The 27,144-nt window shown below is 35.9% G+C and overlaps 2 protein-coding genes across 4 annotated transcripts in view; both read right to left on the reverse strand.

Moving 5' to 3' along the window:
* Positions 1-8,466: 8,466 nt before the first annotated feature.
* MND1 (meiotic nuclear divisions 1) overlaps positions 8,467-27,144 on the reverse strand; it is a 72,896-nt gene continuing 54,218 nt past the window's right edge. The window contains exons 7-8 of one of the 3 annotated variants that reach the window (XM_059394321.1): positions 16,352-16,396; positions 8,467-8,706 (exon numbers count right to left, since the gene is read on the reverse strand). In XM_059394321.1, coding sequence (XP_059250304.1) covers positions 8,600-8,706; positions 16,352-16,396 — 152 coding nt within the window. In that variant the 3' untranslated portion in view covers positions 8,467-8,599. Of the gene's footprint in view, positions 8,707-10,812; positions 11,057-16,351; positions 16,397-27,144 lie in introns of those variants that run through there. The other 2 variants (XM_059394331.1, XM_059394341.1) reach the window with 2 other exon arrangements.
* Positions 13,647-14,320, reverse strand: LOC132013893 (large ribosomal subunit protein eL22-like). Its single transcript, XM_059394307.1, has one exon. It carries the CDS (start codon positions 14,315-14,317, stop codon positions 13,931-13,933), a length of 387 nt encoding a protein of 128 aa, XP_059250290.1. The 5' UTR covers positions 14,318-14,320; the 3' UTR covers positions 13,647-13,930.

The raw sequence follows: 27,144 nt of genomic DNA on the forward strand, positions 1-27,144 counted from the left end.
CAGGACCCTGAGATCATGACCTGAGCCGAAGGCAGCGGCTTAACCACTGAGCCACCCAGGCGCCCTAAATAAATAAAATCTTAAAAAAATATATTGTAATAATGTTACATGGTGACAGATGATGACTTTGCTTTTGCTCAACATCACTAATCAGCAGGGGAAATGCAAACCAAACCACAATTAAATATCCTCACACCAATCAAAAGGGATAGTATCAAAAAGACAAAAAATCAAAAAATGTTGGCACTGAGTACTAATGTATAAAATTGCTGAATCACTATGTTGTATACCTGAAACTAATATAACATTGTATGTCAACTCTATTCCAATTGCCTGGGTGGCTCAGTTGGTTGGGAGTCTGCTTCTACCACTCCCTCTGCCTCTCCTCCCACTCATGTTCTTTCTCTTTTTAGAAGAAGAAGAAGAAGGAGGAGGAGGGGGAGGGGGAGGAGGAGGAGGAGGGGGAAGAGGAGGAGGAGGAGGAGGAGGAAAAAAAGAAGAAGAAAAAGAAAAAAACTGGAAAACCGAAACTGGGGGAAAAAAGAATACACTTAAGAAATGTGAAAAATCCATGCAAAGAAAATTATGCAATCTTTAGAAAAACACAAAGGTATGCTTGAGCAAGTGGAAAGGTATCACTTGCTCTTGGTTCTTGAATAGGATGCTTCATCATCATAAAGATATCAAATCTCTTTATGTTAATTTATAAATGAATACAATACAATTTAAAAAAATAGCACCAGGATTTTTGTTCTGCAGTTTGAAAAGTTGAAACTGAAGTTTGATCTCAGGTCAGTTTGTCAAACTGATATAAAATTGTGACTTAAAGAAGGAAGCTGTGAGGCGCCTGGATGACTCAGTCAGTTAAGCATCTGATTCTTGATTTCAGCTCACTCAGGTCATGATCTTAGGGTCCTGGATCCAGCCCTGCCTCAGGTTCCTTACTCAGTGGGGAGTATTTAAGATTCTCTGCCTTGGCCTCTGCTGCTCCCCCTGCTTGTGTGTGCACATGCATGTGCTTTCTCTTTCTCTATTAAATAAAGAAGTCTTAATGAAAAAAGAAAAGCAAGCAAGCTATATGCTGGCATTCCTCCAAGAAAAGAACTCATTACCATTGAGTTAGTCCTACTACCTCTAGTTGATTTGCTGCCATGTGTAACAAGGATTTAAGATTACTAAATCATCCAGTTTCCAAAAGAAGCTCAAAAATCTCAATTTGCAAGTGACATTTTCCATGGGAATATGTTGGCAAGTAATCTAAGTTAAAAAATAAAATACAGGGGGTGCCTGGGTGGCTCAGTGGGTTAGGCCTCTGCCTTCGGCTCAGGTTATGATCCCGGGGTTCTGGGATCGGGCCCCGCATTGGGCTCTCTGCTCGGTGGGGAGCCTGCTTCCTCCCCTCTCTCTGCCTGCCTCTCTGCCTACTTGTGATCTCTCTCCCTCTTCAAATAAATAAATAAAATCTTTAAATAAAATAAAATAAAATACAGGTTGGGCAAAATAAAACATACCTTGCAGGTCACATGCAGCCCACAGGCTGTCAGTTTTTGACCTTTTGGATCAAATTTTTCTAGAAAGGGTCAGAGAATTAATATTTTTAGGCTTTGCAGGCCATAAACACTCTCTGTTGCATATTCCTGTCCATTTTTACATCATTAAAAAATGTAAAAGGACATCCTTAGCTCAAGGGCTGTGAAAATCAGGCCTTGGATTTGGCTCTAAGGGTTGTAAGTTGCCTATCTTGGTTAACAGAAATCATTGCCTTTGAGATTCAACAAATATTTCTAAAGGTAGCCATGTTATCTGACTTCCATCTCTCACAAATATATATATTTTTAATTAAGCTGAGATAAGTATATTTAAATTCAATGCCGTGGGACATTTCATAATGCAGTACATTTTTCTCTTGGTATATGGAAAATATTCAGAAAGCATATCCTGAAAATGAGTTTATGTGTGATTTTAAGATACAGTCCTACCATCTGTCACATTTTAACTGCTCTTACAAATGATGCCATATTGGCTGAAAATGTTTCCTATTTTATTCCAATCGGGTTCTCAAAAAAAAAAAAAAAACCCAACAGTTTTATCAGGTTTATAATTTAGACTTTTGTGTTCAAGAATTATAAGGGTGGTTTCTTATTTCTTGGCTGGCCAGCTATATTCATTTCCTTTTTTAATCCCTTAAAAAGAAGCATGTTTGATAAAGTTGGATAATAGCATCTATTTCTGAGACAGGCCAAGAAATTTATAATCCCATTAGACTAATGATATGGCAAACATCAGAGGAAAAGTCATATCCAATTCATCCTTACAGATCGTTTTGGTCCTGGACCAACCTCAGAAGGGACATCAGTGATACGATCTGGCCCTGAACAACTGTGAAACTTATTAGGAGACTATAAAATCTTTCTCCTAGTATTCTTTAAAAACAAGATAGTGAGATTTAAAAATAACTACATGTGAAGAAGACTATTTAGAGATGGATGTCAGCTATCAAATACCTTTTAAACTTCACAATTCATTTGGAAAGATACTGGGAGTATCAGTTATAGTATTATTTACTAAACCAAATTTGATCATGGATCACTAGTAATTTGACTCTTGTTCTACCCCAGTTGTACTCAGTCTTCACATCAATAAAAAAACCAGCCTGGGATGAAGGAGTTCCTAGAGATTGGCTGGACCAATGCCCTGTGCTTCTTTATCAGTATCTCTATTTCCAGGGAAGAGCAAGCTTAAAAGCAGCTTTTTTTTTTTCTTTAAAGATTTTATTTATTTATTTGACAGACCGAGATCACAAGTAGGCAGAGAGGCAGGCAGAGAGAGAGAGAGAGAAAGGAGGAAGCAGGTTCCCTGCTAAGCAGAAAGCCCGATGCGGGGCTCAATGCCAGGACCCTGGGATCATGACCTGAGCCAAAGGCAGAGGCTTTAACCCACTGAGCCACCCAGGCACCCCTTAAAAGCAGCTCTTAAAGATGAAGAACAATGATGTGCTAGGGTAGGCAAACCAAGTGTTAAGTAGCAGTGAACCACCTGTTAAACAGCCATCACTAAAGATTAAATTACATGAACTATAATGAACCCTTATATATTAAAAACAATAATATTGAAGGTAATAACTCATCACTCCCTAATTATTTTACATTTTATCCTTCTTTGTATTCTTGACATTATTTGCATCTATTATATCTGTATGGTAGAAATATTTATACCATGCAGATAGACAAATAATATAAATCAGGCTCCATCTTACCTCCCAGAGAGTTAAACATTTAAAACCAAATTACTGTATGTTGGCTAATCGACCATAATAAATAAATAAATAAATAACCCAGAAAGAAAGAATTAACCATATTCCTGGGGGGTGCCTAGGCGGCACAATTCGTTAAGCATCCACAGTTTTGGCTCAGGTTGTGATCTCATGGTCATGGGATCAAGACCTGCATCTTGCTTCACACTCAGCATGATATGCTTGAGACTCTCTCCCTTTACCCTGCTGTGCCCTTCCTACCCCCACTAGTGCTGTCTCTTAAAAAAAAAAATAAAAAATAAATGAAATCTTAAGAAAAAAAAAGCACATTACTGACTTGGGAGGGTAGCCTAGTTTCTGGTTGGCTCATATACAGACCCCATCTCAATCATTCTTGTTAGCCCTACAATATGGACTTAAAATTAAAAAAAAAAAAAAGGTGCCAAGCAGCAGAATACACATTTTTCTCAAATGTCATAGAGCATTCTCCAGAATAGATATGCTGGCCACAAAACAAGTCTCAGTAAGTTTAAAAAGCTTGAAATCTCATCAATTTTTTTTTTTAAAGATTTTATTTATTTATTGGAGAGAGAGAGCCAGAGAGAAAGCACAAGCAGGGGGAGCAGCAGAGGGAAAGAGAGAAGTAGGCTTCTTGCTGAGCAGGGAGCCCAATGTAGGGCTTGATCCCAGGACTCTGGGATCATGACCTGAGCGAAAGGCAGATGCTTAACTGACTAAGCGACCCAGGTGCCCCAGAAATTACATCGATTTGAACCATAATGGTTTAAATCTAGAAATCAATTATAAGAAGAAAACTGGAAAAACCACAAATATATGGAGATTAAACATGTTATTTAACAACCAAAGGACAACAAATAAATCAAGAAATAAAAAAACACTTGGAGACAAATGAAAATGGAAATCAACATACTAAAATCTATGGGATGCAGCAAAAGCAGCTTTAACAGGGAAGTTTATAATCATACAGGCTTACCTCCAGAAACAAGAATAATCGCAAATAAATATCTAACTTTGCCTAAAGGAACTAGAAAAAGAATAAAGGCCAAAGGGGCACCTGGGTGGCTCTGATGGCTAAGTGTCTGTCTTCAGTTTGGGTCATGATCTCAGTGTCCTGAGATCAAGCCTCACATTGGGCTCCTTGCTCAGTGGGAAGCCTGGTTTCCTCCTCTCTCTGCCTGCCTCTCTGCTTCTTGTGATCTCTGTCAAATAAATAAAACTAACTAAATAAATAAATAACGAATAAAGGCCAAAGTTAGTAGAATGAAATAATATAGATCACAGCAAAAATAAATGAAATAGAGACTAGAAAATACAACAGAAAAGATCTGTGAAACTAAGAGCTGGTTCTTTGAAATGATGAAATTGATAAACCCTTAAGAGAGGGCTGGGGCATCTGGCTGGCTCATTTGCTAGAGCGTGTAACTCTTGATATTGAGGTTGTAAGTTTCAGCCTCAGAGTGAATGTAGAGATTACTTAAAAATAAAATCTTAAAAAAAAAAAAATAAGAGAGGGCTCAGAAAATCAGAAATGAAAGAGGAGAAATTACTATTGATGTGACCAAAATACAAAGAATCGTAAGAGACTATTATGAATAATTATATACCAAAAAACTGAACAACTTAGAAGACCTGGAAAAATTCCTAGAAATATACAATCTTCAAAGATGGAATCAGGAAGAAATAAAAAATCTGAATAGACTGATTACTAGTAAGAACAGAGAATCAGTAGTAAAAAACTCCCAATGAACAAAAGCCCAGGACTAGACTAGACTAGCCCAGTGAATTCTACCAAACATTCAAAGAAGATTTGATACTTACCCTTTTCAAACTCTTCCTAAAAAACTGAAGAGAAGGAAATGTTTCTAAATTCATTTTATGAAGCCAGCATTACCCTGCTAACAAAACCAGAGAAGGACATCACACACGCACACACATTACAGACCAAATCAGTGTGATATGCTACATTAACAAAATAAATTTAGGATAAATTAAGGATAAAAATCATATGATCATTCCAACAGATATAAAAAAAGGCATTTGACAAAGTTCAACATCAATTTAGGATACGAACTCTTGACAAAGTGGATATAAACAGAACATAACGTATCATAATAAATGCCCTATGTGACAAGGCCATAGCTAACATCACACTCAACAGCAAAAAAGCTGAAAGGTTTTCCTTTAAGATCAAGAGCAAGACAAAGATGCCTACTCACCACTTTTATTCAACACAGTACTGGAGTCCTAACAAGACCAATTAAGCAGGGAAAATAAATAAAAGGCACTTGAATTTAGAAAGGAAGAAGTAAAACTATCACTATTTGTGGACATGATTTTATATATAGAAAGTTCTAAACACTCCACAAAAAAACACTATAATAAACAAATTCAGTGACGCTGAAGGGTACACAACTAATATACAAAAATCTTTTACATCTTTATAAACTAACTAACAGAAAAATCCCAAATAGGCAAAGTAATCCTGAGAAAGAACAAAATTGAAGGTATTACATTTCCTAATTTCAAACTATATTAATCAAAACAGAATAGTAAATGACATAAAAACAGACACATAAGTCAATGGAACAGATAGAGAGCTCAGAAATAAACCCAAATATATATGGTCAATCAGTTTATGATGACAGAGGCAAGAATATACAATGGGAGTAAGGGAGGCTTTTTAATAAACGGTGATGGGAAAACTGGACAACCACATGCAAAAGAATGAAACTGGACCACTATCATACCATATACAAAAATTAACTAAAAATGGACTAAAGACTTGAATGTAAGATCAGAAACCATAAAAATCCTACCAAAAAAAAAAAAAAAAAAAAAAAAGGGAGTGAGCCCTGTAACACTGCTCTTGGTGATTTTTTTTGGATTGGACTCCAGAGACAATGGCAACAAAACCAAAAATAAACAAATGGAACTACATCAAACTACAAACTTCTATACAGAAAAAAAAAAGTTAACAAAATTAAAAGACAATCTATTGAATGGGAGAAGATATTTGCACATCACATATTTAATAAAGGTTAGTATCCAAAATATAAAGAACTCATATGGCTCAATAACAATATAAAAATAATCCAATTAGAAAATGGACAGAATCTGAATATACATTTTTCTGAAGAAGACATACAGATGGCCAACAGACACATGAACAGATGCTCAACATCATGAGATATCACCTCACACCTGTCAGATTGGCTATTATCAAAAACAAAAAATAATAACTGTTGGTGAAAATGTGGAGAAAAGTGAATCCTCATGTACTATTAATAGAAATGTAAATTTCTACAGCCACCATGCAACACAGTATGGGGTTCTCTAAAAAAGGTAAAAATGAATGAAAATCCAGTAATTCCACTTCCGGATATTTATCCAAAGAAAATGAAAACACTAATTTGAAAAGATATGTGCAGTCCTATGGTCAGTGTAGCATTATTTATAATAGTGAAGATATGGAAACAACTTAAGTATCCATCAACGGATAAATGGATAAAGATGTGGTACAAAATACTACTACTCAGCCATAAAAATGAATAAAATCTTGCCATTTGCAACAATATAGATGGACCTAGATGGTATTATGTTAAGTGAAATAAGTCTGACAGAAAGACAAATACATGGAATCTTGTATGTGGAGTCTAAAAAAATTAGCAAACAGAACAAAACCAAACTAAACTCATAGATACAGAGACCACACTGGTAGTTGCCAGAGGGGAGGCTGTGGAGAGTAGGCAAAATTGCGATGGGGATGAAGGGGCACAAACTTCCAGTTATATAAATAATAAGTCATGGAGATGTAATGTATGTAATGCACAGCATGGTGACTATAGCCAATAACATCATTGCAAATTTAAAAGTTGCCAAGAATAAATTTTAAAAGTTTTGATCATAAGAAAAAAATTTTTATATCCTTATATGGTAACTAGATTTACTGTGGTGATCATTTTGCAAAGTATACAAACGTCCAGTTGTTACCTTGTATACCTGAAACTAATATAATATATGCTAATTATACTTCATGTTTTACAAAGATACCTAAAATCTTTTAAGGATCATTAGAAATGGCTTCCTTTTGAAACATACATACACTCTCTTTAAACAAAGAAGTATGATTTCTAATAAATAGCAAACTGTATCTGAGAAATTTTAGAATTTCCACAATTGGTGTTTTTGGGAAAGGCTTATGACTAGTTATTTTTATTTTTTGTCCTTTTGTCTCTCACTTCAAATACTTTCTCCTGTGAAAAGAGCTGTTGCCCTAAGGCAACATAAAATAGCCTTGAGAACAAAGAACAAAGATGGACCAATTTGCTCCCCCCAGCCTCCAGGAAGTAATTAAGAAGGCCCAGAGTGACTCCGTGCAATACAAAGGCCAGATTCACCAACAAATGGTTTGGATGGTGTTTGGTCATTTCAGACATATGGGGTATTTTCCAAGTTACTTAAAAGAACATCAAAATTAGTATGAGACAAAATTAAGGCATGTGAGTAAAGAGCATTACACACATTAGTTTTGTTTTTTTAAAGTTTTTCTTAGAGTGCCTGCCCATACTCTAAATACCCGAGCTGAACTGGAAAAAAAGTTATACACACAAAACAAATTATTTTTAATTTGCTTTTTTAAAATGTAGTTGAAAAAAAGAAAATCCCTGAACTCCAGTAGGTGATGTGTGGCAGGCTAATGCCACTGAATCTTAAAAAAAGTGCATAAATTGGGACAAAGGGTCACATGCTTGTTCTTTAGAGTAAAAGGGCATCAAAAAGTCAAAAGAAGTTTTCATGACTGAGAAATTACTACCTAACTCTAAACTTGAGTACACCAACATTTTGTATTTTTTTCTATAGTAAATTCACAAACATGATGCAGTATAATGAAAATCAACCACATACATTTCCCACTAAATAATGAAAAATAGTAGAGAACCCATTAAAGTTTTAAAGGTTTTTTCCAAGTATTTATGTGTGGGTTTATGTCTGTAATAGGACCTTCAAAGGTACCCTTAGTTCTCAATGTTTACTATTTGAGTGAAACTAAAAAAATGTTATCATGTCATGATATCTGTGACCCCTAAATAATTATTTGTAAAGTAGATGATTTTATTTGCATTATCCTACTTTGATGACCACCTGGGAATATGGTCATAATCCTGCTTTTGATAGATCAAAAAAAGAGAAAATCATGTCCACTTTGTACTTTATTTAAAATTAATTAAATGATAAACACAATTATAGGTAAATGGCAATTCGGTACATTTGAATAACATTTTAAAAATTACATATTCACAAGTACATAGATCCTTTAACAACATTTTAGTCTATGTAGTCAAAGTCTTCTGGAATTCCAAAGTTTTTATCAATTTTATTTTCTTCGAAACCAAATTTTCTTTTGGCCCAAGATTTTATTGCAAATATATTATCTATAAAGAAAATTGAGAAATATTTTTAAGAATTAAAAACAATCATAAAACATGTTAAATATAATATTCTTTTTTGTTACTTCTATTACCTTCAGAAGTGTCAACATAGCAAATGTGCTTTATTTTCAAAAGTAAAGGCAATTCATTTCTGAAGAAGGAATATTCTTTAATTAAATTAATCTTCTTTAATAATTTTAATTCTTTAAAATTCTTTTAATTTTCAGCAATGAGATTACATATTTAAAAATGCAGCAGATTAGCTGCCATTAAAGAATACTCAATTTAGGAATAATCCAAAAACAGGGAAAGGATAACAATGGTGTTTCTACCACCATTTCCACAGCAGAGGCTCAGGAATTAAATTGCTCCTGTTCCCAAAGGGTACACATTCTCTCTAGACTTTTTCCTCGCCCCACAGATAATGATGGTTCCCAGATAATCAGGTCAGTGTGAGGAGAAGGGGAGAGGAGAATAGAAGGTAGTTCTCCTATTTTAAGACTAAGATAGGAGCAGAGGTATCTTTTGTGTCCTCTGAGGGGAATTAAAAATGCATTTTGCCACAGAAGAGGTATTGTATCTACCTACAAGGATTTATCCCAAGGAAACAAAATAAATTGTGTACAAAGACTTATGGTTAAATCTTTATTCCAATGTAATAAAAGAAAAAGTAAAAAGAATATAACTATCTAATCTCATGTATTGTACTTCACTTTATTGTACTTCAAAGATAGTGCAGTTTTTACATATTGAAGGTTTGTGGCAACCATGTATAGAGAAAGTCTAATAGCACCATTTTTCTAATAGCATTTGCTCACTTCATATATTTATGCCACATTTTGGTAATTTTCACATACTTGAAACTCTTTCATTAATATTATTATATTTGTTCTGGTGATCTATGAGCATTGATCTTTGATATTACTATTGTAATTGTTTTGGGACACCATAAACTGCACCTGTATAAGATAGCATACTTAATCCATCAATGTTTTGTGTGTCTGTCCCACCAACTGGCTGTTCTCCAATCTCTGCTCCTCGGGCCTCCCTATTTCCTGAGACACAACAATATTGAGATTAAGCCAAAGAATAAACCCTACATCGGCCTCTAAGTGTTCAACGGATAGGAAGCATTGTATTTCCCTCACTTTAAATCAACAGCTAAAAATGATTAAGCTTGGTGAGGAAGGCATGTCAAAGGCCAAACAGGCTGAAAACTAGGCCCCTAGTGCCAGGCAGTCCAGTTGTACATGCAAAGGAAGAGTTCATGACAGAAATGACAAGTGCTACTCCAGTGAACACACAAATGATAAGAAAGTGAAACAGCCTCATTGCTGATATGGAGAAATTGGAGTAGTCTGGATAGAAGATCAAACCAGCCACAACATTCCCTTTAACCAAAGCCTAATCCAGAGGAAGGCTCTAAGTCTCCTCAGTACTCTGAAGGCTGAGAAGTGAGAGTTGGAGAGGTTGCAGAAGGAAGAGTTGGAAGCCAGCAGAGGCTGGGTCATGAGGTTTAAGGAAAGATGCCATCTTCATAACATCAAAATGCAGGAAGAAGCAACACGTGCTGATGGAGAAGCTGCAGCAAGTTCTCCAAAAGATCTAGCTAAGATCATACACTGAACAACAGATTTTCAATATAGATGAAACAGCTTTCTCCTGAAAGATGACACCATCTAGGACTTTCGTAGCTAAAGAGGAGAAGTCAGTGCTGGGCTTCAAAGCTTCAAAGAGCAGGCTGACTCTCTTGTTAGGGGCAAAAACAGCTGGTGACTTTTACTTGAAACCAATGCTCATTTACCATTCTGAAAATCCTAGAGCCCTGAAGGACTCTGTTCAAATTAAGACCTGAAGGATCGACTCTGCCTGTGCTCTCACACAACATCCATTCTGTGGCCTATGGATCAAAGAGTATTTTTGACTTTCAAATCTTCTTAAGAAATACACTACACAGAGCTATAGTTGCCATAGATAGTGAGTGATTCCTCTGATGAATGTGAGCAAAGTAAATTAAAAACTTTCTGGAAAGCATTCACCATTCTAGATGCTATTAGGAACATTCATGATTTATGAGAAGAGGTCTGAATATCAACATTAACAAGTGTGGTGGAAGTGCGCATCCAACTCTCAAGGATGACTTTGAGAAGTTCAAGGCTTCAGTGGAGGAAGTAACTGCAGATCTGGTGGGAACAACGAGAGAACTAAAATTCAAGGTGGAGCCTGAATGGGACTGAAATGCTGCAATATCAGGTTAAAAGTTGAAGGTATGAGGAGGTGCTTCTCATGGATGAGCAAAGAAAGCGATTTCTTGAGATGAAATCTCCTCCTGGTGAAGATGCTGTGAAGACGGCTGAAATGACCAACAAAGAATTTACAGCATTACATAAACTTAGTTGTTAAAGCAGGGGCAGGGTTTGAGAGAATGGACTCCAATTTTGAAAGTTCTCCTGTGGATAAAATGCTAACAAACAGCATCACACGCTACAGAGAAATTGTTTGTGAATGGAAGAGTCAATCAATGTGGCAAACTTTTTTGTTGTCTTATTTTAAGAAATTGCTACAGCCATCGTGACCTTCAGCAGCCACCACCCTGGTCAGTCAGCAGCCATCAGCCTGGAAGCAAGACCCTCCACCAGCAAAAAGATTACAACTCACTGAAAGCTCAGATAGTTAATGCTTTCTGGCAATAAATTATTTTTAAATTAAGGTATGTGCCTTACTTATTTAGACATAATGCTATTGTATACTTAATAGACTACAGTATAGTAAAAACATAACTTTTACCTGTACTGGGAAGCAAAAAATTGATTTGACTCACTTTATTGCAATATTCACTTTACTGCAGTGGTCTGGAACCAAACCTATAATATCTCTGAGCTATGTCTATTTTATTATGTTACCCTTAAAAAATTAAGGGTAATTTGTTACCTTTAACAGACTAAAGTTTGATCACCTTTAAATATATCATTTTGGGAAATTTAATTCCAAGTAACGAATAATAATTACATGTTTGGGATGAAGTTTGTTTCTCAAGTGACTACTACTCCATCAAATAGAATGTTAACAAAACATCCCCAGTTTTTAAAATTAAACTGTAATGGAATATCAGCAGATGTTAAAAAATGAATCTTTATGTAACAATTTAAAGCAAATCTTTAGTTTTCCTGGGGACCTATGAAAGACCACTACTAACATGAGGCACTCCAGAATGATTTGTTTCGTTTTCCTAGAGCCTACATAACCATACATTCTTGTCAGTCACAGTTAAATACATGGGGCCCACTGCTGCGTGAGACGGGTATGAAGTTATTACAGGTACCTATAAGGTAGACAGACTACACCTTCAAGCTGACACAAGAGTTGAGAGAGAAACATTAACTTATTACTAGATAATTCCAAAGGGTTATGTATGTTAAAAAGAGAAAGTATTATACGTATAGCTTCCAGAACAGGCTCCTTATGTGTATAGCTTCCAGAACAGGCTCCAAGAGCACAGAAAGACTGCCAGCAAATGAGAACAGATGCAACACTGTAGGAAGCATGAAGGAACAGACTTCAAACCTGGATTAGGAGCGAGAAAACTAAGGCAGCACAGTAAGGTTACAGGCTTAGCAGGAAGGAGTTGCTGGTTCACATGAATGCAAGGAACCATTTTATTATAAACATCCAAAGATTACACTTGATCTTTGCCAAAAGGCCGAGAAGCGATTAAATCTCCAAATATTAAAACGAACAGAAGACCAAACAAAAGCCTATCCACAACAATGCTTCATGGACCAACTCAAAAAGACTGACTAAAGCTGTCTCGGCCTGCTGGATGTCTGCCTTCAAGACAATATTACCTGCGATCTTGATGATTTATTCCCTGTCAAATAAAATTCTCCTATTATGTGGAAATTTTTATAAATGGATAAAAAATAGTTGTTGTTGTTGTTGTTTTTTCCTTTAAAGAAACATCCTTAAGAGTAGTAGGATTTCTGCTTATTTCCATGGTGGCATCCCCAGGATATACGCAGAAATAAAGATGGGCAAAATCATAAACGTGAATCTGTATTTAGAACCTCACAACACCTATCCCCCTCCTCACTCACGGAGATGCCTCTCACAGAAAGTCATAAAAACTCCCACTATCTTAATTATTATGCCAGATTTTATATAAATTGTTAAATCACACTTAAGGTGTATTTAAGGGGCGCCTGGGTGGCTCAGTGGGTTAAGGCCTCTGCCTTCGGCTCAGGTCATGATCCCAGAATCCTGGATCTGGCATCTGGCTCCAGGCTAGGCAGGGAGCCTGCTTCTCTTCCCCTCTCTCTGCCTGCCTCTCTGCATACCCCTTTGTCTGTCAGATGAATAAATAGAATCTTTTTAAAAAAAAAAAGGTGTATTTAATGCCATAAATCATTTAGATATGATATTTCCAGTTATATTTATACCCTAAGATCATCTCTCATTTTGTAAAACTGAAATAATGAATTACTGAACAGTAACTATCTTCCATTCTAAACATATTTTAAGAAACTTTTTAGATAAAAAAAAAGCAAAACTTTAATAAGTAGATAAAATCTCTGGTTACAAGTATTACCAATGTTTTCTTTTTGTTTTGAAGACAGGTTGGTTTTCTGAGGTGTAATTTGTTTTTAAACTCCATGCTTTTCTTAACACTTTTAAATGGGAAGGATCAAGTTGTAACTTCAAATGGAAATATGGCTCCCAACAGCTGTTTCTGCTGTGCTAAAAACATCTTCCTTCCTATATGATTTTAACAGTTTCAGGTTCTTTCTCAACTAATAACGTAAGGGGAAAAAGTTCAAATTATTCTTTTTTCCATAACTGGACATTTATGATCAAGTGGAAAACATGAAAGGATTTTTTAAGAGAAGAACGGGAAAGGGGAGTATTTGTTTATCTATTTATCTAAGATTGTGTGAAAGGGCTTACAAACTGTTTTATTTAATTCTCCCAAAATGTAAGGTAGATATAATCTACACGGAGGAAGCAGCTTCAGAGAAGTTCAGTAAGTGATACAGCAGCTAAATAAAGCACACAATCTGCATTCCTTTCAAAGTGAAGTTCTTCTCACCATATACAAAGGCTGCTTGTTCCTACTGCTTACTGAGCTGCTTTCCCGAGAGCTATTGCAGGATTTCACTTTGTCTTTTTTTTTTTTTTTGGTGATTCCTAGATTTTATTTAAAGATTATACAAAATATCCCAACACAGGACTTCTAATCCTTGTCCTCCTCCTCCTCCTCGTCCTGGTTGATCTGGAAGTAGCGCAGCTCGTAGCTCTCCTTGCTGTTGGCCACCACGCACAGCCAGTCACAGAGGTTATTCTTCTTCAAGTATTTTTTGGTCAGATATTTCAAATACCTTTTGGAAAAAGGCACCTCGGAAGTTACAGTGATCTTGCTTTTGCTCCTTTCAATGGTTACAACCCCTCCACCGAGATTTCCAGTTTTTCCATTCACTTTGATTCTCTCCTGAAGAAACTGCGCAAAATTGGCCGCATCCATGATTCCATCTTCTATAGGGTGGGTGCAATCAAGGGTAAACTTCAGAACTTGCTTCTTTTTTTTGCCCCCCTTCACCACGAGCTTTTTCAGGGGTGCCATGGCGCCTGCCACTTTCTTATTTTTAACCTATGAGTCCACTTGTATTCCTTGCTCAAAGTTTTGTATTTCTCAAATTTTCTATTGATATCATTGTATTTATTATTTAATTTTAGTTATTGGACACACATCTCATTTTTCTCTTTTAGTCAATATTAGCTTACTGTTTTTACCCTCGTCTGTTCTCATCACTAAAACATTAGAATATTTATGAAATGTATTACTTTGTAATAAATAAGATTGCAAATTTATCAGAACAAAAAGACAATTACAATTATTTTATCAACCTACTTAATTCTAAAATAGACAAGGACACGTGATTCATGAATGTTGTGTGACATACAGAAGCCTCAACACAGAGTCAGGAAACCTGGCTTGAACCTTTGTACATCCAGTGACTAATCACCTTTGACTCAAGGCATCACTTAAAATTTTCTGCGTCTCTGTGTCAATACAGTTTTACCCATACTCTCCCAGATAAACAGAATGATGATGAGTGGTACATGTGACGGTATTACGGACTCTTACCAGATGGTAAAAGTTGAATTACCATTACTTTAGAACACTAGAAAAACGTCAGTGTAATTTGTAGACATGTTTTAACAATACTGATCATACCTGTATATATTTGATAACAATCCTTATTAATTATCTTCTACGCTTTAAGACACAGGGGAAAATACCTTATTAATTCTCGTTTCTTAGAACATCTCTTGTGTAGACCAGAGTGTATATCCATTGGCAAATGGATTAACGAAATATTTATATGAAAGCGGGTATACAGAGAAGACAGTATCATGTAGTGGTAAGAGCTTAGACTCTGGGATCAGGAAAGCTGGATTCTAATTCCTGTTCATTGCCTAGCCCATGTGTCGCCATGGGCTCCCAATGGCCTCAGTTCCATTGCTAAAATTAGGGATGATAATCCTATTTAACTCACAAGATTGTTGCTGAGATAAAATGAGAATGCACCACAGGTACTCTTTGTGATGCCTGACTTATAGTCCAGCCCTCAACAAATGTTAGCTATTATTATTATGAACAAGAAGACAAATCTTTAGAATTCATGAAATTCCTGAAGTTTTATCTTATACTAAAATCATAAAGCTTAAGTAATAGCCCAAGTGACTTATCTAGGAAAAATTACACAGAAGTTAAACTGTAAGCAGTCATTGGTTTTACAAAAATACATTGTATTTTACATACAAAATGACTCACAGTACGATTAAAAAAAAAAATAAACTTAAGTAGGGGTGCCTGGGTGGCTCAGTGGGTTAAAGCCTCTGCCTTCGGCTCAGGTCATGATCTCAGGTCCTGCTATCGAGCCCCACATCAGGCTCTCTGCTCAGCAGGGAGCCTGCTTCCTCCCTTCTCTCTCTTTGTCTGCCTCTCTGCCTACTTGTGACCTGTCAAATAAATAAATAAAATCTTAAAAAAAAAAAAAAACCAACAAACTTAAGTAACTAAAATGCTTTAATATAATGAGTTAATAAAAACTCAATACCGGGATTCCTGAATGGCTCACTCAATTAAATGTATAACTCAGTATTGGCTAAGGTCATGAACCCAGCATCATGGGATTGAACCCTGTATCATGCTCAGTGCAGAGTCTGCTCGAGATTCTCTCTCTCTCCCTTTGTCCCTCCCCCTGCTCATACTTGTGTGCACTCTTTCTCTAAAAATAAACAAAGTCTTTATTTTTTTTTCCTAAAGATTTTATTTATTTATTTGACAGAGAGAGAGAGAGAGCAAGAGAAGGAAAACAAGCAGGGAGAGTGGAAGAGAGAGAAGCAGGCTGAGCAGGACCCTGGGATCATAGCCTGAACCTAATGCAGATGTTTAACTGACTGAGTCATCTAGGAGCCCCAAAAAACAAAATCTTAAAAAAAAAAAAACAAAAACCAAAACTTAATACATACACTTCTAGAAAGGTCTTTTCTTGAACAAAACTAGGCACAATAGCTTCTGCATTTCATATATCACAGTATGTGTGGAAAAAGCTTAACTATAGCTTATCAGTACCATTATAATACATACCAGTCCATCTGTTAGCAGCTTCTTTGGCTATTTTATTTGCTTGACCTGAAAAACATTTTTTTATAAATAGTCATATTCATCTATTTATAGATTTTTTAAAACATGAATAAAATGTTATACAAATAACAGTTTATGTTAAAAGTTCAAATAGTGCATATTGCATCCAACAATCCTGCTTAACTTCTCAGATTTTAGTTTCAATTGTATTAGTCATGAAGAGTCAATGTAAAGAATTTCCCTTAAATGTCCATTATTATTGTACTTGTTCCTCTTAAAGGTAAGTGTGAGATGTTTTTCTGAAATAATTATAACATCAAGAGGATAAAATAATTTAAATTTAATGATAAGAATTTTAGAGTGTATGTATTAGATTATAATGAATCTGACTTTAAAAAAATTTATATGTCTTGCTATTAAATTACCTATGTCTATGTCTCTCAAGTTAATCTACATAGCACATTAACAGTGCCATGATCAAATGAGCACAAATACTACTTATTATGATGGCATTTATTTATTGAAAGATAATTTATATACTACATAATTCACCATATTAAAGTGCATAATCTGGTGGGTTTTAGAACAGGGTTGTAAAACCATTACCACTACCTAATTCCAAAACATTCTAATCACCCAAAAGAAAATCCCATACCCATGAGTATGGGATTTTTATTTTTATTTTTTTTTAAAGATTTTATTTATTTATTTGACAGACAGAGATCACAGTAGGAGAGAGGAAGGGAAGAGATCACAGAGAGAGGAAGGGAAGCAGGCTCCCTGCTGAGGAGAGAGCCCGATGTGGGACTCGATCCCAGGACCCTGAGATCATGACCTGAGCCGAAGGCAGCGGCTTAACCCACTGAGCCACCCAGGCGCCCGAGTATGGGATTTTTAAAAGCCCCTGGAGACCATTAATCTACTTCCCATCTCAACGAATTTCCCTATTCTGGAGATTTCATATACATGAAACAATACAATATGTGACTAGCCTCTTTTACTTAGCATCATGTCGTAGCATGTATCAATACTTCAATCCTTTTTATTATCAAATAATATTTCATTGCATGGATATACCATATTTCGTTTATTCATCAGGTGATGGACATTTGGGTTGTTTATTACTAATATGAATAATTTAATAATTTTTATGTGAACATGTTTTCAATTCTCTTGAATTGGATATATATATATTTAGGAGTGGAATTGCTGGCTCAAATTGTAACTCTACTATAACATTTTGGGGGAATAGATAAATTGTCTTCCAAAGTGGATATATCATTTTAACAATACCACCAGCAAACTAAGAGTTCTGATTTCACCACATCCTCACCAACAATTATTTTCCATTATTTTTATTATAGCCATTCTATGCATTGTGAAATAGTTTCTCATTTTGGTTTTTATTTGCATTTCCCTAGTAACTAATGATGCTGAGCATCTTTTCCTATACTTACTGACCATTTGTATATTTTCTTTGGAAAAATTAATAATTTGCCAATATTTAAATTGGGTTTTTAAATATTATTCAGCTGTAATTTTTAAAAATATACACATTTTGGATATTGGACACTTGTCAGGTACAATATTTGTACATATTTTCTCCTATTCTGTGGGTTTTCTTTTCACTTTCTTGGTAAGGTAACTTGATACACAAAAGTTAATAGTGATGAAGTCAAATTGATCTGTTTTTTCCTTCGGTTGTTTGAGCTTTTGGTGTCCTAACCAAGAAACTGCTGCCTCATCCAAAGATACAGAGATTCATCTTAACAATATTGTCTTTTAACAATTATTTTAGTTTTTCTATAAATGCAGAATGTCTTTTTAATTAATTAATTAGTTAATTTTTTTGAGAGAGAGAGAGCACATGAAAAGGGAGAGGTCAGAGTGAGAAGAGGGCTCTCTGTGGAGCAGGGAGCCTGATGTGGGACTCGATCCAGGGATTCCAGGATCATGACCTGAGTCGAAGGCAGTTGCTTAACCAACTGAGCCATGGAGGCACCCCACAGAAGGTCTTTCTGTTTATATGTCTTTAGTTTCATTCAGTGTTTTATGGTTTTCCATGTAAGTTTTGCACTTCCTTGACTAATTTTTTTGTTCATCTGTAAATACATTTTTTCTTAATTTCATTTTCAGATTGGTCATTGTTAATCTATAAGATACATGTGATATTTATATATTGATTTTTATATGCTTCAACCTGCTGACCTCACTTACTATTCAACATGGATGACTTTTAGTTCTCTTTTTTGCCTAATTGCCCTGGCTTGAACTTCTAGTACAATGTTGAATAGAAGTGTTAGGGAGGCCAGACTTGAGGAAAGCATATAGCCTTTTACCATTCAAAATGATATCAGCTTTAGATTTATTAGAGATGCCCTTTTAAAAATTGAAGAAGTTTGGGGCATCTGGGTGGCTCAGTGGGTTAAGCCTCTGTCTTGGGCTCAGGTCATGATCTCAGGGTCTTGGGATTGAGCCCCACATCAGGGCTTCTGCTCAGCGGGGAGCCTGCCTCCCTCTTTCTCTCTGCCTGCCTCTCTGTCTACTTGTGATCTCTCTCTCTATCTCTGTCAAATAAATAAATAAATAAATCTTTAAAAATTAAAAAAAAAAAGGAAACTCACTTTGAAAAAAAAAATTGAGGAAATTCACTTCTTTTCCTAGTTTGTTGAATGTATCATGAAAGGGCGTTGGATTTTTTCAAATACTTTTCCTTTGTCTAATGAGAAAATCATGTTGTTAGTGTCACAAATTACTTTTTATATATTGTGTGTCCAACAAAATAGCTTATTATTATTTTATGCATCTGTATTTTAAATCAAATATGAGAATGCTAAGGAGACAAAAACAAAAATACATATATATTGTCTTTTATATTTACCTATGAAGCTGACTTTACCAGTATGCTTTATTTTTTTGTGTCAGTATCTAGTGTCCTTTTACTTCAATGAAAAAGACTCCCATATTTTTTTAGGGCAGGTCTGCTAGTGACAAACTCTCCCAGTTGTTGTTTACCTGGGACTATCTTACTTTGTCCTTCTCTTTTGAAGAAAAATATGTCGGGATATAGAAATCTTGGTAGACAGTTATTCTACCCCTCCTCACTTTGAATATGTCATCTCAATGACTTTGGCCTCTATGGCTTCAAATAAGAAACAACTTGTTAATATGATTCAAAATTCCTTCTGTATGATGAGTCACCTCCTGGCTGCTTTCTAGAGTCTCTGTTTAACTTTTGACAAGTTGATTATAAGAAGCTTATCGGTGGATCTTTTAAGATTGTTCTAAATTAGAGTTTTTTAAGTTTTTTTGATGTATAGATTGTTTTTCATCAAATTTGAGAAGGGTTCAGCTCTTATTTATTTATTGTTTAAAAACTATTCTTTCAGTCCCATTCTCTCCCCTCTCCTTCTGGGACTTCCTTTATGTATATGTTGGTACTCTTGATGGTGTGCCACAGGTCTTTTGAGACTCTGTCAATATTTCTTCATTTTTTTTTTCTGTTCCTCAGATTGAATTATCTCTATTGAACTATCTCCAAGTTACTAATTCTTTCCTTTGCCTGCTTAAATTAGCTGTTAATCCTGAGTGAAATTTTCATTTCAGTTATTATGGTTTTCAACTCCAGCATTTCATCTGATTTCTTTTTTATTTCTGTATCTTTGCAGATTACCTGGTGAGTTTTCATTTTCAGACTTTCCTTCAGTTCTTCAGACATGTTTTTCTTTAGCTCTTGTAACATATTTAAAATAGCTGACTGAAATTCTCGGTCTAGCAAGTCCAACATCATGCATTGTGCATGAACCATGCTTCCTTTGTACATCTCGCAAATTTTTGTTGAAAGTTGGACATTTTAAATAATATAATGTGGCAACTCTGGAAATCAGATACTTCCCTCCCCCCTTCCCAGGGTTGTTGTTTTTGGTACTTGTTATTCTTGTTTGTTCAGTGATTTCTCTGAACTAATTCTGAAAAGTCTGTATTCTTTGTTATGTATGGACACTAAAGTCTCTAATTTGCTTACCAAGCAGCTAATAATTGAATAGAGGTTTCCTTAAACACCTGAACTAAAACTTGAAGTGTTCGCTGAGAGGCTTTGTATGTGTGTTGGGGCAGGATTCAACACTCAGCTAGGCAATTTACAACTCTGCCTTGGTCTTTGCTTCTTGTATGCAGAGTACTACAGTCTGCTAGAGGTGGGAGTTTAGGAACTTCCCAGGACTTTCCTGAGAAGGTGCACAGCCCTATGGATGCATCTGGCTTTCTATATTTCCAAAAATATGTTGCTTTTCAAGGCACATATGAACATCTCTTCCAGCCTCTCCTTTTAAGCTCTTTGATTAGTCTACTATTTGGCTTAACTGTTAAGCCAGCTAAAATAGCTGTGAAATTAAAACTCTTGCCTGTAATTGTTAGACTAATGCTCCCCAAAAAGAGGCTGTTAGCACTGGTCATACTACAAGCCAGATCAAATAAGGACAATCCTTCCTATTGGTGGCTTTCAGAAAACCACCGAAGATGTCAAATAGTAACAGTTTGGGGGAAATGAGGGTCTTAAAGAACTCCAGTTCCATTTTACTCCCTCTGGTACCAGGAATGCATGGCTGTTATTTTTTAAGGTTAGTGCTGAGCTAGAGAGTAGGGGATGACAATAGGAAAAGTTAAAACACCATAAGGCTTATTATTCTTGCTGAGATATAGCCATTTTTTCTTGGATAGGCAAATCATTGGTGAATTTCTAGACTTCTGGCAAAGTTGCAACATTTTTTGCCAGCTTTCATGGAAGGAAAATTTTCAGAGGTCCTTACATCATTTTCACTGTCATCCTGGCATTTTTAAGAAAGTTTCTAAGTACTTCTAAGATTTACTTTCAAGTATTTTTATAGGATTCAATTCTTACCACAACTTATTTTGACCTTAAATAATGGTCAAAGTAGTTAAAATTAAATTTCATTTTTATATATTATTGCTTGACTTCTCATTTCTTAGATGTTTGCAACCAATCTTGCTAAAACTTATTTAATATAGATATCAATAAGTCAACTTGTCTGATGAAATATAAATGTTTCCTGCAAGAGTTAGTGAGAAATAAGTAAAAGATTATACATAGCTATGTCTACATGAATATAAATGTTATAGCTCTTCTCCGCAGAAAAACTGTTTCAAAATAAATCATGATAGATTTAGAGATTAGCCTGATTATTGTGACATGGGTGCTATAACCACACTATTAAGAAACAAATCTTATTAAAATAATTTGTGAAACTCATAATCCTTTAATCCACTGTAATCTGTTCTGCAAGAACATGACAACCAAAATCCTATGAAACCCTTCATTATCAAAAAGCATGTTTTAAAAACAATAATCTCTTTGGGAAAAGGAAATAATCTCATTTGGGGGAATAGGGTTAAAATCTAAAAAAATTCTCTAGCTTTAGTAATAAGGAGATTGTTGCCATTTACTACTTAAATGTTTAAATTTCTTGAATCTGTGGGTTTATAGTTATTTGAAAAAATAATAGTCTTTATTTCTTCTGATAGTTATTTCTTCAGATATTTTTCAGGCAGGAATGCACGCACACACATACACACTCCCAAGATACACACACACATATACACCCTCCCCACCCCCAGCATACACTCCTTTTGGGACTTTGATTACAAATATATTTGAAGTTGTCCTACATGTCATGGAAGTTGTCCTACATGTCACTTGAAGTTGTCCTACATGTCATGGATGCTATTTTTCATTTCAGACATTGTAGTGTTCAACTCCAGAAGTTTAACATGGATCTTTTTTATATTTTCCATGTTTCTACTTAACTTTTTGAACATATACATTTTTTTTTTTAAGACTTAGTCATCTATTTTAGAGACAGGGGAAGAATGTAAGCAGGGAGAAGGGGAAAGGGCAGAGGGAGAGACTCCCCAAGGAGAATACCCACTGAGCACAGAGCCCTGATGAAGGGCTCCATCTCATAACTCATGAGATCACAATCTGAGCCAAAATCAAGGATCAGGCGCCCAACTGACTGGGTCACCCAGGTGTCCCTGTATGATACATTTATTATAGCTTTTAATGTTGTTGTCTTCTAATTCTACTATCTGTGTCAGTTCTGGGTCAGTTTTGATTGAAGAATTATTCTTTTCATTAAGGAACATATTTTCTTACCTCTTTGCATGCCTGGTAATCTTTCATTATATGCTAGACATTATGAATTTTATTTTGTTGGGTGCTGGGTATGTTTGTATCCGTATAAATATTCCTTAGTTTTATTCTGGGGTGCATTTAAGTTACTTTGCAATAGTTGGATGTTTTCAAGACTTGGCTGTTATGGTCTATGAGCTGAATGGAGAACAAAGCTCAATCTATGGGTAATTAATGCTTGCTAACGGAGGCAAGATGTTCTGGAGTGCTCCATCTAAAGCCTTGTGAACTGTAAATTTTTCCAATTTGCCTGGTGAGAATAGGCATTATTCTTGGTCCCATGTGAGTGTCAAGCACTTGTTCCCTCTAATTCTCTGAAATTGTTCTTTCCCCAGCTTTGTGTAGTTATTTCACTAGCATTCACCGCATAATTGAGGGGAACCCTCTGTGGATACCCAGGGATCTCTTTCTTTGAAACTTCTCTTTAGTATGCTGTCCTGTGAACTCTAGCCACACTGGTCTCCCTGATTCTTAGTACCCTTTGCAGGGCTCTGCCTAGGTTCTCCTTTCTTGTGCTACAGCCTAGAAATGCGATAAAATAAGCTGACACAATTTTAAGACTTACTTTGTCTGCTTCCCTTTCTCTAAGAATCATTGTCTTTTATTGTCTGATATCACATATCTTAAAAACCCATTTCATATATTTTATGTGTTGTTTTTTAGGTGGGCAGATAAATCTCATCGATTACTACTCTATTTTGTCTGGAAGTAGAAGTGTCACATTTGAATAAAATTTTATTTGTTAGCTGTTCTGAATTTTAAAACAGAGGAAATGGACATTTCCCTCTAAAAGTATGAATGGAAGTTAGTCTAAAGTTAGGTATACAGGTTTTGATAAGATTTTTTTTTTTCCCTCTGATTATAGTTTGGTAGCTTTCCACAGGAAAAAATATCCTACCTTCACATCTAAAATATACTTAGGGAATAAGAAAATTATCTTACATAACTTCTATCTACTAAATAAGTTGAAATTCTCCAAAATTAATGTGTTTTATTAAAATAGATAAATTTTTACAAGGAAAAGTTCGGAAGGAACTCAAACACCTGGAAGCTAAAGACCACCTTGCTTAAGAATGCTTGGATCAACCAGGAGATCAAAGAAGAACTTAAACAATTCATGGAAACCAATGAGAATGAAGACACTTCGGTCCAAAACCTATGGGATACAGCAAAGGCAGTCGTAAGGGGGAAATACATAGCCATCCAAGCCTCCCTCAAAAAAACTGAAAAATCCAGAATACACCAGCTGTCTCTACATCTTAAAGAACTGGAGAATCAACAACAAATCAAACCAACTCCACACATAAGAAGGGAAATAATCAAGATTAGAGCAGAGATCGATGAGGTAAAAACCAGAGATACAGTAGAACGTATCAATGAAACTAGAAGCTGGTTTTTTTAAAGAATCAATAAGATCAATAAACCATTGGCCACACTAATCCAAAAGAAAAGAGAGAAAGCCCAAATTCATAAAATTATGAATGAAAACGGAGAGATCACCAAGGAAGTAGAAACAATCATCAGAAGTTATTATCAACAGTTATATGCCAATAAGCTAAGCAACCTAGATGAAATGGAGGCATTCCTGAAAAACTATAAACTCCCAAAGTTGAACCAGGAAGAAACTGACAACCTGAATAGACCCATATCTAGTAACGAGATTGAAGCAGTGATCAAAAACCTCCCAAAAAAACAAGAGCTCAGGACCTGACGGATTCCCTGGGGAATTCTGCCACGCTTTCAAAGAAGAAATAACACCTATTCTCCTGAAGTTGTTTCAAAAAATTGAAGCAGAAGGAAAACTTCCAGACTCTTTCTATGAAGCCAGCATTACCCTGATCCCCAAACCAGGCAAAGACCCTACCAAAAAGGAGAATTTCAGACCAATATCACTGATGAATATGGATGCTAATATTCTCAGCAAGATCCTAGCCAACAGGATCCAACAGCACATTAAAAAGATTATCCACCATGACCAGGTGGGATTCATCCCTCGGTTACAAGGATGGTTCAACATTCGCAAATCAACCAATGTGATAGAACAAATCATTAAGAGAAGAGAGAAGAACCACATGGTCCTCTCAATTGATGCAGAAAAAGCATTTGACAAAATCCAGCTTCTGTTCCTGATTAACATGCTTCAAAGTATAGGGATAGAGGGAACATTCCTGAACTTCATCAAATCTATCTATGAAAGACCCACAGGAAATATCATCCCCAATGGGAAAAAGCTCGCAGCCTTCCCTTTGAGATCAGGACACGACAAGGATGCCCACTCTCACCACTCCTGTTCAACATAGTATTAGAAGTCTTAGCAACAGCAATCAGACAACAAAGAGAAATAAAAGGTATCCAAATTGGCAATGAAGAAGTCAAACTCTCTCTCTTTGCAGATAACATGATTCTTTATATGAAAACCCCAAATCTCCACCCCCAAACTACTAGAACTCATACAGCAATTCAGCAATGTGGCAGGATACAGAAATCAATGTACAGAAATCAGTGGCTTTCTTATACACTAACAATGAAAATACAGAAAGGGAAATTAGAGAATCGATTCCATTTACTATAGGACCAAGAACCATAAGATACCTGGGAATAAACCTAACCAAAGAGGTAAAGGAACTGTACTCAAGGAACTACAGAACACTCATGAAAGAAATTGAAGAAGACACAAAAAGATGGAAGACCATTCCATGCTCTTGGATCGGAAGAATAAACATTGTTAAAATGTCTATACTGCCCAGAGCAATCTATACTTTTAATGCCATTCTGATCAAAATTCCACTGGTATTTTTCAAAGAGCTGGAGCAAATAATCCTAGAATTTGCATGGAATCAGAAGAGACCCTGAATCACTGAGGAAATGTTGAAAAACAAAAATAAAACTGGGGGCATCACGTTACCTGATTTCAAGCTTTACTACAAAGCTGTGATCACCAAGACAGCATGGTACTGGCATAAGAATAGACACATAGGCCAGTGGAACAGAATAGAGAGCCCAGATATAGACCCTCTACTCTATGGTCAAATAATCTTCGACAAAACAGGAAAAAATATACAGTGGAAAAATGACAGTCTCTTCAATAAATGGTGCTGGGAAAACTGGACAGCTATATGTAGAAGAATGAAACTCGACCATTCTCTTACACCGTACACAAAGATAAACTCAAAATGGTTAAAAGACCTCAACGTGAGGGAGGAACCCATCAGAATCCTAGAGGAGAACATAGGCAGTAACCTCTTTGATATCAGCCACAGCAACTTCTTTCAAGATATGTCTCCAAAGGCAAAGGAAACAAAAGCGAAGATGAACTTTTGGGACTTCATCAAGATCAAAAGCTTCTGCACAGCAAAGGAAACAGTCAACAAAACAAAGAGGCAACCCACGGAATGGGAGAAGATATTTGCAAATGACAGTACAGACAAAAGGTTGATATCCAGGATCTATAAAGAACTCCTCAAACACAACACACACAAAACAGACAACATATTAAAAAATGGGCAGAAGATATGAACAGACACTTCTCCAATGAAGACATACGAATGGCTATCAGACACATGAAAAAATGGTCATCATCACTAGCCATCAGGGAGATTCAAATTAATACCACATTGAGATACCACCTTACACCAGTTAGAATGGCCACAATTAGCAAGAAAGGAAACAACATGTGTTGGAGAGGATCTGGAGAAACGGGAACACTCTTACACTGTTGGTGGGAATACAAGTTGGTGCAGCCACTTTGGAGAACAGTGTGGAGATTCCTCAAGAAATTAAAAATAGAACTTCCATATGACCCTGCAATTGCACTACTGGGTATTTACCCCAAAGATACAGATGTCGTGAAAAGAAGGGCCATCTGTACCCCAATGTTTATAGCAGCAATGGCCATGGTCACCAAACTGTGGAAAGAACCAAGATGCCCTTCAATGGACGAATGGATAAGGAAGATGTGGTCCATATACACTATGGAGTATTATGCCTCCATCAGAAAGGATGAATACCCAACTTTTGTAGCAACATGGACGGGACTGGAAGAGATTATGCCGAGTGAAATAAGTCAAGCAGAGAGAGTCAATTATCATATGGTTTCACTTATTTGTGGAGCATAACAAATAGCATGGAGGACAAAGGGAGATAGAGAGAAGGGAGTTGAGGGAAATTGGAAGGGGAGGTCAACCATGAGAGACTATGGACTCTGAAAAACAATCTGAGGGTTTTGAAGGGGTGGGGGGTGGGAGGTTGAGGGAACCAGGTGGTGGGTATTAGAGAAGGCACAGATTGCATGGAGCACTGGGTTTGGTGCAAAAACAAAGAATACTTTTACGCTGAAAAGAAATAAAAAAAAAATTTAAAAAAAAGATAAATTTTTAATGGAGTGAAACAAAAATAATACAAAGCCAGGAAGGACCGTTAGTATCTCACTCCCCTATAAAGATCAGACATGCACAATGTAAAAATGTCAAAAATTAATACACATGAATTCATCATTACAAAATTCTACAGGATCCAAATACAGACCCATCTTATGTGACTACATAATCAAATAGAAAAAGATAACCTAGGTCTGATGTTGATGAAAACT

This window comes from Mustela nigripes, chromosome 1 (genome assembly GCF_022355385.1).
Source record: "Mustela nigripes isolate SB6536 chromosome 1, MUSNIG.SB6536, whole genome shotgun sequence".
Lineage (NCBI taxonomy): Eukaryota > Metazoa > Chordata > Mammalia > Carnivora > Mustelidae > Mustela > Mustela nigripes.

What these genes read in the sequence shown, in the direction of transcription:
- LOC132013893 (XM_059394307.1), bottom strand. Translation starts at nt 14,317, where the DNA reads ATGGCACCCCTGAAAAAGCTCGTGGTGAAGGGGGGCAAAAAAAAGAAG.